Source organism: Silurus meridionalis, chromosome 10, assembly GCF_014805685.1.
Source record: "Silurus meridionalis isolate SWU-2019-XX chromosome 10, ASM1480568v1, whole genome shotgun sequence".
In the NCBI taxonomy this organism is placed as follows: Eukaryota; Metazoa; Chordata; class Actinopteri; order Siluriformes; family Siluridae; genus Silurus; species Silurus meridionalis.
This window is the reverse complement of record NC_060893.1, coordinates 6,259,516-6,274,086: the sequence shown is the minus strand read 5'-3', so window position 1 is coordinate 6,274,086 and position 14,571 is coordinate 6,259,516. Positions and strand designations below refer to the sequence as shown.

The following is a 14,571-nucleotide window of genomic DNA, read 5'->3' as shown; positions in this document are numbered from 1 at the left end:
ACGTCACAACTACGACATCGCCTGCACCGCACTCGGTGACCTTGAGGTATAAATAACTAGGACGAATGGGCTTCTTCTTACTACGTCGCAGTCTGTATACAGTACTTGTAAGGATGGGTGCTGGTAAACCTGCCATTATTCTTTCACAACACATTTATTTTATGCGTGTGTTCAAAAAATATGTAATACAAACAACACACACTCATACCCTACAGTACATAAATAAAGAATGTCTGCAGACACCTGACCATCAAATAACTCTTTATTGAAAATCCTGGTCCGGATTTAATCCTCTTCTATTCTTCTAGGAAAGGTTTAGTGCTAGATTTTGGAGCGTGGTTGCAGGGATTTGCGTTCATTAACCCACAAGAACGTCATCTAGATAGACACTGATGTTGTGCAAGGTGGCTTGGGGTAGACCAAGTTGAAGATCTGACAGATCTCTGTACAGATTAGATACACAATCGTATTGCATGCTATTAAAGAGATTCTCATAATAAATATTGTATACAAAAGGCCTACACATGGGTCTGATGGTCAGGTGTTCAGACATATGAAGTTCGTTTTATGTTAAAAAAAACTAAACAAAACAAAAAAAACTTTACACTCAGTGATAAAAAATAAACAGCACACTGGTGATATAAATACTTGTGCACTCCAGTTCCAGTCGGTGACTGTGTGCACAAGGCTGCTGGAAGCTTCAGGAGCCAGAGAGGAAATGTGAAAGAAGTGTTTTCAGCAGCTATGTGTGAAGAGCTGATTCAGCCCAAGAGCAGCTCAGCCATAGCAACGATTACACAGTGGAAAACCTGACAGCTTGGACTCGGAAAACAAGTGTGTGTGTGTGTCTTATATTAAACGATTGGCTCTTTTAAATAAAACACATAATGTACAAAAGGCCAGCACCATTAATGTGATTTGGGCATTTCAGGAAACTTGGGAGTGGTCTCAATTATCTTAACAGCGTGTGTGTACAGTACGTGCATGTGTATGTCAGCTTAATTGAGACTGAGCCGAGGTTGCTGGGGTTTCTGTCTCTAAGCCCACTCTCTTCAGGGACTCTGTGTACTTTCTTTTCCCCAGATTCACTATGTCCTCCACTTCCTCCGCAAGGTCCCGCCTCCCGCTCTCAATCAGAGCATCGATCAGTCGTGGGACCGCTCCGGCTCCCGCCTTCTCCTGCCCTCTCGCCCAATGGAAGAGCATCTCCAACACCATGGTTCCCAGGTTATCTCTAAAAAAAAAACACACACCAAGGTCAGTGTTTTCTCAGCCATATGGTACAGGACTGAATGTGCAAAGCATGGTGTGTTTAGACATTTGGGTGACATTGGGTGTGCTAAATGCTTGACTAGCCACAAGTATCTAGGTGGATTCTCAGTATTGACACATCACTTGAACTTGCTGGTTGAGTTTGCAGAGTTAAAAATTTAAGCAGGGCTATGTATGAAATGTTAAGCTAGATTTTTCACAAGCTACAAAGCAAACCGTTTAATGGCATCAGCGCCATGGAGCTACCTTGTCGATGACTCAGTAATAGCTAGAAAAGCTGAATCTCCTGTGCTTTAGCCAAAATCTTAACATACTGTTCACATATTGATGGATTTCATATATTCAGTTATAGAGATTGACCGATAAACGATTAATCAAACAATTAACTAAATAACTGATAAACAACTCATATTTTTCCATGTAAAATAGTACTGAACTTTATTACAAAAAAATACTGAATCAGTACTGAATCATGAAAGAGCTGCTCTCGGAATGACAGCAGATCTTTTAGCCCCTCCAGCAACGCATGCAACCTGGAAAAACTATCCGTATGAATTTTTGCCAAAAGCTCCAACAAATAACTATCGGTGCCGATTAATCTTGACCTCTAATCAGCCGCATACTTGAATGTGATCTCATGACAGGGTGTACGTTATTTGTTTAATAACAACTTATTTTTGGCAGTAATATGAACAATAGTTCTTTTATTAATGCGCTTGCTCTCACATTATTGCTTCTATAGCAGCAGCTCTACAAGAGACTTCACATTACATAAGACTAATAATAAAGGATTTAATAAATGGATAAAAAGAGTGTTGTTTAGTACAGTAACACCAATAATTAGTGGAGTTTGGTGGTATTAGACATCAATTTAACATTTATGGAAGGAGTCTGGATTGTAATCGTCTTTAACAACAACTTTACCAGCACAGTTTCTACTTTGCAGTTTTGCGGAAAAATGACAAGAGTTAGACAAAAAGGGAAAGATAAATAATGAATGGCAGAGAATTAATGACCTTTTAGCACAGAAGTAAGAAAAGAAACCAACTTTGCCTCTTGGATGCTCCAAAGCAATAAATCCAACTATAAACCGATAAAACATTTTGAAAATTAAAAAACAAATACATGGTACATTGCTGTGATATTAAAGTCTATAGTGTGCTGTTATAAAAATAAAATATGCTTAGATTGGGCAAGATTTGGAGGAGCTCTGCATGTCTGTGCATCATCTGTACTCTTGTGCTTGTTTAATTACATAGTATCTTTTCTGTCTTGCTATGGAGTAATGCATTGTAGAAATTCTAGCCAAAATTTTATACAAATCTGGAGAATGACAAACTTAAAACAGTAAATGCACTGTGTGTGTGTGTGTGTGTGTGTGTGTGTGTGTGTGTGTGTGTGTTTTCGTATGGATGCAAAATACCCTGCAGTGTCCCAAATGGCCCAAAGATGACTGACAGAGAAGAGATAAACATTCATTCTCATGCATATTCATGTTGCTTGCCTACTTAGTATTTGTCTTTTGTCATCCAAACCTAACATATAATTATAAGTAATTACGCCTATACACAGAAACTCTCTTAAAAGTATATAAAATCATGAATGCATGACATGTATATATTAAATTAGGAAGGTTTTCAGCATGTTCAGGTATTACTCACAGAAATACTGTATGTTTGCCTAGTATTCATAAATTTACACCGATCAGGCATAACATTATGACATTATACCATTATGACTGGTGACGTTAATTAACACTAATTACCACTTCATTATGGCACCTGTTAGTGGGTGGGATACACAGAACTGTTTTGGCAGCAACAAAATATTCAGCAGGTGGTCATTATGGTATGCCTGATGCATGATTTACAGCACCATCTGGTGGCAGACAGCCTCTCTCCTCACCTCTGTTGCGCTCCTTACGATGCATACCTGTGTTTGAACTGGATGCGATCCAGCTCGTTATAACTGATGCCCAGGTTGATGCCGATACTGCGCCAGTCCTGGCTAATGCGTAATGAGATAGACAGCAAGTTGGTCTCTGTCAGGTAGCCGCTCTCAGGATCGCCCAGGTTCAGCGGAGGGTACTGCCGCTCTGCATACACACTGCCCTCCTGGTCAGCACCCTGTGTGTGTGAGATGGCATGAGTGTAGGACTGTACAAGAAGTACACAAATGGTCATTTTTTTTAAAGCAGCAATCCTTAGTCTAACACCATGTCTGTTACAGTATTTATCCACTCTGTAAATCTTACAGGAAGTCTTAGGGGGAGTGTAGCCATCCACTGGCTGTCGTGGCCTTTCCTTTTAAGAGCCACTTCCTCTGGCAGATCAATGGGAACCTCACCTCTGTAGAACGATACCTGAGACAATAAACAATTTATTTACCATTAGTGGAAAGACTCGTCTACATTCCAAAAATGCATTGTTTTTCAATTATCAAAACTCTAAACAGGACTATGCCAATTATTTAATAAACTATTTAATTTATTATTTATTATCAATTTCCTATCTATTAAGATATCGTTCTGGTCTGAAAGACGAGCATAGGCAAGACTGGTCCCCGCTTACCTGTCCTCGGACAGTTCCTTCTTGTTGATGTGCCGAGCACACGTGTATCTCTTTGATGTTCTTGAGGTGAGAGTAGAACGTGAAGGCCAGTCTGCCCTCTCTGCAGTCTGGTCGATCTGACAGAACCACGTTAGAGGCCGTGTTATATGGAAAATAGGCATTCTATAACTTTGGCATGAAATAAACAGAGCCTATGAGATAAAACCCATTAAAGATGCACATGTTCAGGCTAAATCTTTCAGGCAAAAAAAAAAAACCCAAAAAAAACACGGGCGATATAGTTTTAACAATAACAATCTGCTGTACCATTAGGTGGTTTATGGGTGTGTGTAATTTGATCTACAATTTATAAAGAACTTATACAAACACTACCCAATAAATGATTAAAATCATTATACATCAAGCTGATTTAATTTAAATTTTCTATATATATGCAATAAATAAATGAATAATGAAATCATCTAATAGTTATACTAGCAATAACTTAGTTATGCGCCTGACCATGAAAATTTGTATTGCGTGAAACTGGTCTGTGGTAATAAAGAGGTTGCTGTCCTAGAGTGTGTGTGGAGTAAATTGAGTCTTTGTATGAGCACCAGAGGTTATATCGATGCCTCGTTCGAACCCAGCAAAGAACTGCTCTCCTTCCAGCATGTTACACACATCTGAAGGCTGAGGACCATCATACTGCTCTGATAGGGAGTCTAATCTACTGTCGATCTGCACAAGAACACAGACACATAATGTCTCACAAAAAAAAAAAAAAAAAACTTATGATAATAATGGTTATAGAAAAGTAATATTTTATGGTGTGTATTTGCACACACAAACGAACACACCTTATCTGAAGGAAGACACTGCAGTAGCACTTGTGTGAGATCTTTTTTTTTCTGCAGCACCAGAAATTGGACCCTGAACTGTTTTAGTCTGTGGTACACCTTCCTTACCACTCCACTGATGCAGCTTTGAGTGGTGTACCATAGCCAGTACCTAAACTCACAAACACACACAAATACACACACACACACACACACACACACACACACACACACACACTTACAATCATCTCAATCCGAACCAGTTCATAGCTCAAAGATAGAGCCAAGTCATACATTTAAAGGCGTTTATATTATATATTATAATTATATATATATTATATTATATAAGCGTTAAAGCTGCGATATGGAACGTTAGAGTATTTGTAGCCCTTTCCAGATTTTTCTACTCAGTGTGTTTTTGCATGTATTTCCAAACCACCATATCATTTATTTTTACAAGTATTTCTATAGGCACTTTTCATAGTGACATTTTTTTTACCTCCTGACCATTTGGAGTGCAAATTAAAGAGGCCATACTGGAAAAACAAACATGGAGAAAGAAGTGGCAGTCTTGTTAGTAAGCAAATATAGAAATGTTGTTGATTTGTGTCAAAACTATTTCAGCACCAGTTCTCAGAAATGCTACCAACTGAAATTTCATCACGAACGTTACATACTGCGTCTTTAATCAAAATGGGAAAAATGATAGAACCATGCACACACAAATCATATCAACCACAAAACACAGGATATTACACTGCTGCATTACAAAGCATGAAACTTTGTACATGGTCTCTTGACTCACCATGAGAAGTGTGTGACAAAAAAGATGGCATAGAGTTGTGTGATGTGCAGAGACACCTGAGCGGTGACATCAGTCCAGGTGTGGGCCTCCGGGTCACCATGCATGAGGTGCAGCCGAGATGTATCCACTGTAAGTCCTTAAACACACAAATACGCATGCACACGCACACACACGCATACACACGTTATAGTAACCTGTAAGAAACAAGTGGGAAAAAAGTAAATGAGAGAAAGAAAATATTCTAAACACCAATTAGTCCAGGTGGAAGGGGGATCTGCACTTTGACTGGCTGGAGGAAGGGAACGATAGGAGTTTGGGAGATGCACAGGAGAGGGCTAGCACTGGCATGTGGGTCTCTAGTCAGATCCTGCACCTCAGTCTGCGCCACCTGCAGCACCTAGGTATAGCCAAGAATTAATTCTTACACCATTTACAAAATATTAAGCAGTTTTCATAAGCTATCTAGAGGCATTCACTAAAGAGCTAATGGAACAATAAACCAAACATACATTTAAATATATGAAATCATAATATAAACAGTGATAACAGATAAAGCTGACAAGTTTGTGACTACTGTATTTACCAAGTACCTTCAATTATAAACTGAGTAAAAGAAAAGTTTGACACAAACCCCAATGTTACACTATATTGCCAAAGGTTTACAGACACCTGGTCATGTGTATGGTGTGATTTTTGAGCATCGCATTTCACATTTAGTCACAATTTGCTCTTATAATTCCCTCCACTCTTTTGGGAAGATGTTCCACTGAAGTTTGGAGTGTGCTTATAGACATTTGTGTTCATCAGCCACAAGGGTGTTAGTAAAGTCTATTCTAAATAAAGTAAAGTTCAAAGTAAAGTTAAAGTTAGTAAAGGCTATTCTATTCTATCCTATTCTATTCTATTCTATTCTATTCTATTCTATTCTATTCTATTCTATTCTATTCTATAAAGGCAGGTACTGAGGAGGCGTGGGGTGCAGTCAATGTTCCAATTCATCCTAAAGATGCAGTACGGTTGAGATTCAGAGCTCTGTAGAAGGCCATTCAAGATCTTCCACTCCAAACCATGTAAACCATATCTTCAAGGAGCTGGCTTTGTGCAATGCTAGAACAGGTTTGGGTTTCCAAAGTGTGGCTTCAAGTCAAACCAAAGAATATATTGCCATTTCGTGCCTGGATTCCTCTGATATTCTCCTACACTGATCAGGATGGATTAGCTATTGAAAATAAATGAACGTACGAGGTGGAACTAAAAGGTTTTGTGATTAGCTCTGTTTACAAGAAAGTTCTTTATTTTCACATTATCACCTTCAAAATAGTACCCTCGCAAAAACAATACAAAAGTTTATTTCTATAGCGCGTTTTACAACAGACATTGTCTCAAAGCAGCGTTACAGAAATCAACAGTCAAGGTTAATGGTGTGCATTTATCCCTGATGAGCAGCCATGGCGACTGTGGCAAGGAAAAACATCCTAAGATGTTATGAGGAAGAAACCTTGAGAGGAACCAGACTCAAAAGGGAAACCCATCCTCATTTGGGTGACATCAAGAGTGTGATTATAGTCTTTAAACAATACAGAACACTGGAGAGAGAGAACTAACATGAGCACTGGAATGTAAGATTATAAGTAATGTTCTTTCTACAGTCTTATACAGTCACTACAGTCTTATACAGCGAGTGGAGGGTGGAGCCGGACGGAACAAGTGGTAAGAAACACCTGCAGCGGTTGAGACTAATCACTGCGCTCTGTTTCAGTCCGGCGATGGAAATAAAAAGGAGAGAGATGCCAAACCTCCGGGGGAGAGTTACCAAGCAGAGATAAGCGGAACGGACTGAGCGCGGGTGAGTGCCGGTGAAAGACGAGATGGAAAGGAGTCCTGAAACCGCGAGTGTGTGGGTGAGCCTAGAAAGGAAAGCACCGGGGTGAAAACGGAAGTAAAAAAAGAAAGTTCTGCTTGGTGAACCTTTGCCTGTCTCTCTTTTTTCCAGCGCAGAACCAGTGAGTGTTACAGTGGTGCCGAAACCCAGTGTTGGAGGAGAGGTATGTTACCATGGAAACTTCCCGTGGAGAGAGCAGGACCAGACCAACGAGGAGTGCTGCAGCCGCTGCGTCCGCCACCTGCGTCCTGTGCGGCAAAATGAAACCTGCGGCAAAAATGGGCACTCCATCTTCTGCTACACCTCTCCAGGAAAGTCCAGATGACGGTGTACCCAGGGACAGGTAGCTTCTCTCCCTCTCTTTTATTCCACCTCTCCTTCTCCACCGATCAAGCTCTGCCTGGTGAAAATTTGCCTGTCTCTCTTTCTTCCAGCGTGGAACCACTGAGTGTGTTGACAAAACGTTACGGAAGTGAGATCACGGGATTGTTTTCCTTTAATCACCATGCACAAGTTACTGGATAGTTTTGACATTTTCGGAGGTTGTGCTTTTCTAAGGTTTTCTCGTCGAATTACAGTGATGTTCTTCCGCTTTTGTAATGCTCGTGCCACTCGAAACACCTCGAACGACTCATTACAGCATATGTCAAATGTATGTCATGTCAAACGTCTCCGTGGCAGATTTGCTCAGTTTCATGTGGAATTTCACGTTTGTTCTTTGTTCTAACTTGCTGTCCATGATGAAATTTGTATTTGCATTTTAATGCAATATGGCAATTAAATGCACTAAATGGGTTTAGTTTTCACAGATATTCTGGTATGCAATTTCAACAATACAAATGTTTCTAAAAGGGAAACAATTTACTTGCTCATTTTCAGAGATCTGTTTCCTTTTTTCTTGTATATTTAGGATTGCTCTTTAAAGAAGAAAAAATTATGTTTTATTCAATTAATCAATGGACTAATTGGTAAAAATTACTAAAATAAACGATAGCTGCAGCTCTTTGTGAAAGTAAAAAAAAAATAAATAAAAATAAACTTTTGTCGAAAAAAAAAATACAATTTGTGGGGCCCGGTAACAAATGAAACACCACTACGTACCTGTCATACCCTGCAATTAAAGGTTGTGTTTAAGCAAGACACACACCTGCAGTACAACAGTGCGTGGATGTGCGGTGCAGTTTGGAGGAAAAATGAGTTTGATTCCAGGGTCATAGCGAGACACCAGCAGCGTTCCCTCTGTCAATACCGAGCAACAATCTCTAACGGGACGAGAAACAGCTACAAACCAGGAGAAGTGTGTCACAGTGCAGCACGCCAGCTGTACACACACACAAACACACAAAGCAGAAACAATGTATCATATTGAGTTGTATAAATAAAGCCTACAATGTGAGTTAGAGGACATTAACTCATCTGTGTTACCCGTGCAGGTCTGCCTCGTGGCCTACAGCTGTGCCTGTGGCTCCCTCTCCTGGTCAGGGTGGGTAGTGTACTCCAGGTGTGTCCGTCATACTGGCGCACAATCACCTCCCCTTTCCGTGTCCTGTGGTAAGGAACACACACTTCTACAGGCTGGAAGAGACAACAAAGTATAGACAGATTAATAATACAAATTAAGTAAGTCATGGGTATGTTTTTCGAAATGGAAAAAGATTAGCCATTGGGCTAAACACATCTTCAATTGGTACCTGAGATGATGACCATAGAATAACTATACATTTCTCTGCCAAATAAGTGATCAAATTTAATAAAAAGTGTGACAAATTTTATAAAAGTTTGTCAAGTATACAGTTGGAGACTTTGTGAATTTTCTAGGCAGGTACCTCATGCCAAAAAGGTTTAATTTTCTTACAGTCCCAAAGTAAAATGCATCAATTTTCCTATTTCAGATTTACATATAAAACACAGCTGAGATATATTTGGGTACATTTAATAAAGTTGAATTTGAATTTGAAGTTTTGCTTATGCACAGAGCTTGAGGTTGATTTATGAAAAACCTCCTCAAATCTAAAGCGCTATTCATCATCAGTAAATGATTGGCCCATAACATTTTTTCCAAATTTTACTCAAAGGATTTAAAGGTGAAGAGGCTTCAAATAACATAGACTACAGATAGCAGTGTTTTTTTTTTTTTAAATACAAAAATTAATTAATCGTTAATCGTTACAAAAAACCCTTTCATTTCACACCTTGTCAAACGTAACGCCATGCGGAAGCAGTTCCAAAGGACGACTTAGCAGGTAATCATGCTCCTCGAGCCATATCCACTTCCTGTCTGGTTTTTTTTCGGCCCAGCTGATCTGTGTAAAGCCCTTAACGCAGCCCCGAGGAAACAAAAGCTCTCCTCCACCAGGAACAAATACATGACATCCAGAAGGAGACACAGAAAACCTGTAAAAAATGTTCACAAAAAGGGATGTCAAAAACAGTGGAACATCCTGTAGCCATATACTATACGAGCAAAACTATTGGGACACCTAACTTTTCCAGCTACTAAGCAGCTATGGGGTTAAGAGACTTGCTCAGTTGCGGCAGTTTGGCATAAACTCATGATCACTGGATCCAAAATCCAATGCCTTAACCACAAAGCTTTTCAGATCTCACCTCTACTACCCTACGGCAGTACCTAACTACTAACATTTGTGGCTAAATAAACGCAAACAATCCTAACAAACTTGTTCGAGCATGAAAATTCCCCCTGTACACAAAGCCAGCTCCATAAAGATTTGCCTCACATGGGTTGGAGTGGAAGATTTTCTGCTATAGAGCTCTGATCTCAGCCCTATTAAACATCTTTGGGATTATTGTAAATGCTGACTAACCTCATCTACATCAGTACATGACTATACTTACTCACACTTGTGGCTGAATATACACAAATCTCCACAATCCTACTCCAAAATCTACCATCTAACATCTTCTGAGAAGAGTTAATTTCACAGTAAATAAGGACTAAATGTGGAACAGGATGTTCAAACAGCACAAAGGAATTTAACGGTCAGGTGTGCACAAGCTTTCGTCCATATAGTATATCTCACTTAATTATTACTTGAATGCTTTAATTGTTGTGATTAATTTACTTGTGCTGGTTGAAGGCGAGGTGTAACTCTGGTATCGGAGGGTCAGGCTGAGCTGTAAGGAACACAAGATAATAATAATCCAGCATTATATATAACAGCATGTTAGGATTTTATTACAAACATAAAATGTGATTAAAGTCGAACTTTGCACAACCTTCTGGTGCAGGGGGGAGGGGTGGGGGGGTCGGGGACGACCCAATGGATTATTTCCTACATCCAATCTGGTCAGCTTGGGGAGAGATTTCACAGACTCCGGGATGCTCCGCAAGTCATTGCTGTGGATCGCCAGCACCCGCAAGGAGTGTAAAAGACCTGAGCAAGATGGATAAAAGAGATTAGTGATTAAGACAAATAAATAATTAATACAGATTTAAATAGACAAGTTTTACTGCTCAGGATGTTTATTTATATGCATCAATATGCAGATAAATGTCTTTGTCATTTAGAAATGCTCTAACAAATTTCTGTGTGTATTTTCCTTTTACTTCTTTCTTTACTTGCTTCAAATATGTTACAGACTATGTCCCAAATGTGAAACTGCATGTGACCAGAATCGTATTTCTACACATAAGACTAATAAAATGTAGCCAAAGGGTTTTCTTTTTTGCTTTGGTAACAACCAAAATTATCAACTGAGTTTGATACAACACAAAGCAACCCACATGACTCAAAAAAGAAACACATAATCTGTGAGCAGGACACATTTCAAGATCGTACAAGGATACGTCCTAACAGGTGACATTTTTTTAGATTTCAAATCTAGTGAAATAAAACTAGCTCACAGTCCAGGATTCGAAGATCTAGATACAATTCTAACCACTGCACATCACACATCACCCTTTCCCTTACCCAACGTCTCGGGCAGCTCTCGAAGCCTGTTGGACGAGAGTTCCAGTGTGTCTATATTTCGCAGCTGGCCGAGTTCATCTGGTAGACTCGCCAACTGGTTAAAGGACACGTCCAGATCCTGTAGCTCATGCAATAGACCGATCTCTGGAGGCAGAGTCTCCAGTTTATTTCCCAGCAGGCTGAGACGGCGCAGAGCCACTAGGCCACCCAATTCTTCAGGCAGGCTGATCAGGTGGTTATGGCAGAGCAGGAGCTCAGATAGGTTACTGAGATAGAGCAGGCAGGACGATAGAGACGAAAGGCGGTTGAAGGAGAGATCGAGGTGGACCAGGAGTGAAAAATGGGAGATTGAAGGAGGAAGAGAGGTCAGCAAGCCAGGGAGGGGTTCACCTTGGGCATCGTAGAAGCGGTGTCCTGTGAGAGCGAGAACAAGCGGTTAGATGATGAATAATATTGCACTAAAATACATCGCATTACATTTTAAAACCAGATCTCCGTAGAACTTTTAGAACCTTTCTTGAGTAGCTGAATGCAGTCATTAATTTTGTACCAGGTTTCAGTTCCACTTTTAAATATTGAACTTAATTTTAAATACAAGTTTTATTTAAATATGGCACTACAACTAAATACAGTCATAATTTTGCCATATTGCCCATAAATTCTCATTTGTTCCCTAAAATAACAATAATTACCTCGTATAGCTAATGAGCGCAGCTGAGTAAGATGAGGGAGAACACTGAGAGCACTTTCCAGTGCTTCCCCGTCTTCTGAACCTAGTCGGAGGTACTGTACCCGCTTCATCCGCTCCGGAGCACTCTCAAATAAAGCGGGCATCATCGCTCCTCCACACCGATACACGTCCAACACCAGTCTCTCATCCACTAACACTGCATCCAACTGCAGTGTGGATGTAAAAGGGGGAGCGAGAGAGGGCTGCGAAGATAAAGAAGAGAGAGACAAAGTAGAAGGAACGCTGAGGGAGAGGGGCACAGGGAAGAAGAAGAGCTACAAGAATAAAAGGTATGGGGATCTTCTTCATTTCCAACTGCACATCCTTGAAGAAAACGTTGCATTGATGATCCTTTCTGCACCATTTCAGGATTATATTCCAGTTCGTCCATGCCTTCTTCAGCTCGTCTCAGTGGCTTATTCAGGAACGACGCTCTACTGGGCTCTCCAAGCATCGCTTCTTTAACACCCATGGCTCTTGTACAATCCTGTTCTACCTTGTCCTGCTCTTGTGCCTTACAGTCTCCTGTGCATGCCTGCATCCACTCTTCCTCTCTCTCCATCCTCTGCTGTCGTTTAGTTCACAAAACAAGTGAGCAGGAAAGTCAACCTGGGAGTGTCAAAACGTAAATGTGACACCTCGTTTTTCTCCTGCGCCATGACTGAGATTGAAACACATCACCAAACTGGCTCATGCTGAGATATCCTAGTCCAGGCAGGCCCATGCCTGTGAAGAGACAGAAGGTGCAAATTGAAAACGGCAGATATAATAACAGATGTTTGTCTGCCTCTGGATTACTGATCAGTGGAACAGTGAATATAAAACCGTATCAATGTGACATTCAGTGTAACTTTACAATAACGGTAAAGGATAGGATAGAATGGTAAATTAGAGTATAGTATAGCATAGTATGGTATAGTATATTTCAGTATGGTATAATAAAGTATAATATACAATAGTATGTATAGTAAAATACAATACAGTGCATTATGGTATAGTAAAGTCCAGTATAGTATTGGACTATGATGTTTGCGGATGATATTGTGATTTGTGGTGAGAGTAGGAAGCAGGTTGAGAAGAGTCTGGAGAGCTGGAGGTACGTGCTGAAGAGAAGGGGAGTCGGTAGAAGTAAGACAGAGTACATGTGTGTGAAAGAGAGGGAGGGCAGTGGAGTGGTGCGGTTGCAGGAAGAAGAGGTGATGAAGGTGGAGGAGTTCAGTACCCCAGTTGACCCAGTACCTGGGGTCAACAGTGCAAAGTAATGGAGAGTGTGTTAAAGAAGTGAAGTAAAAGGGTGAATGGGTGGAGAAGAGTGATAGCAGGAGTGATTTGTGATATAAGGGTATCTGCAGGAGTGAAAGGGAAAGTTTATAAAACTGGGGTGAGACCTGTGATGTATGGTTTAGAGACAGTGGCATTGAGTAAAAGACAGGAAGTGGAGCTGGAGGTAGCAGAGCTAAAGATGTTGAGATTTTCGTTGGGAGTGACGACGATGGACAGGATTAGAAATGAGGTTATAAGCGCATGTAGGACGTTTTGGGGACAACGTGGGATGGTTTGGACATGTGCAGAGGAGGGACATGGGGTACATTGGTAGGATAATGCTGAGAATAGAGCCACCAGGAAAGAGGAGACCAAAAAGGAGGTTTATGGATGTGGTGAGGGAAGACATGCAGGTAGTTGGTTTGTTGCAGGCTGTGGCGCCCCCTACTGGGAGCAGCCGGAAGAAGAAAAAGAAGAAGTAGTAGAAGTAGTAGTAACATTGTAGCACAATATTGTATAGTTTAGTATGGTATAGTACAGTTTTGTTTATGGTATAATAAAGTGTAGTATAAATTTATATAGTTTACTATGGCAGTGTATAGTATGGTCTACTATGGTATAGGTAAAGTACAGTATGGCATACTATAGTTGATTATAGTTTACTATGGTATAGTATAGTATAATACGGTGCAGTATAAAATAGTTTCATAAAGTTAAAGAGTTTTAATTTCCTGTTGTATAATAAACAGCCTGGTGGTGTTTTGAGTTGAACTCGTGGGTTAGGGAAAGTAAGCAGTCAGCGTTAGCCGCTTAGCTGTATAACTAACCTGTCCAAACTCACATAAAGTCGCGCTGAATTTATGGATGAATACCAAATCCTCCGTCGTCACATATGTACACATGTCGTCTGTGAAACTATGTGTGTGTGTGTGTGTGTGTGTGTGTGTGTAGCTGAAGTAACACAACACTTCCTGGAACTACTTCTCACATTTTCAGACTTTCACGCGCGGAACTCTGAGAGCGAGGCGGGACGGGACGGGGCACGCGCTCTTAAAGAGACAGCACAGTTTTCTTTCTGCTCTCACTTTACTCCACACACGTTCTGTAAAACTCAGGTCAGGGGATGTGAAATCAACCATCACAAACCTGAAAGATCTATTTGCAGGCAAACTTTCTGCCTGATGTTTTTAGATTTATATTCTCCAAAGTTTACAACCTCACTATTCAGGGAAAAAAACAAACATCCCCACAGCATGATGCTTCCACCACCATGCTTCACATTTAGGATGGCATTTCACA

At 40.4% G+C, this 14,571-nt stretch overlaps 1 protein-coding gene across 1 annotated transcript; it reads right to left on the bottom strand.

Moving 5' to 3' along the window:
• Window positions 1-138: 138 nt before the first annotated feature.
• On the bottom strand, window positions 139-12,481 carry pidd1 (p53-induced death domain protein 1). Its single transcript, XM_046859759.1, is given in 17 exon segments — window positions 139-1,234; window positions 3,205-3,398; window positions 3,527-3,634; window positions 3,843-3,958; window positions 4,439-4,562; window positions 4,682-4,832; window positions 5,466-5,601; window positions 5,715-5,862; window positions 8,495-8,668; window positions 8,773-8,922; window positions 9,540-9,741; window positions 10,431-10,482; window positions 10,585-10,620; window positions 10,623-10,742; window positions 11,280-11,693; window positions 11,972-12,284; window positions 12,371-12,481. Coding segments are annotated over 17 exon segments (2,790 nt in total). The 3' UTR covers window positions 139-993.
• Between the last annotated feature and the right edge of the window lie 2,090 nt (window positions 12,482-14,571).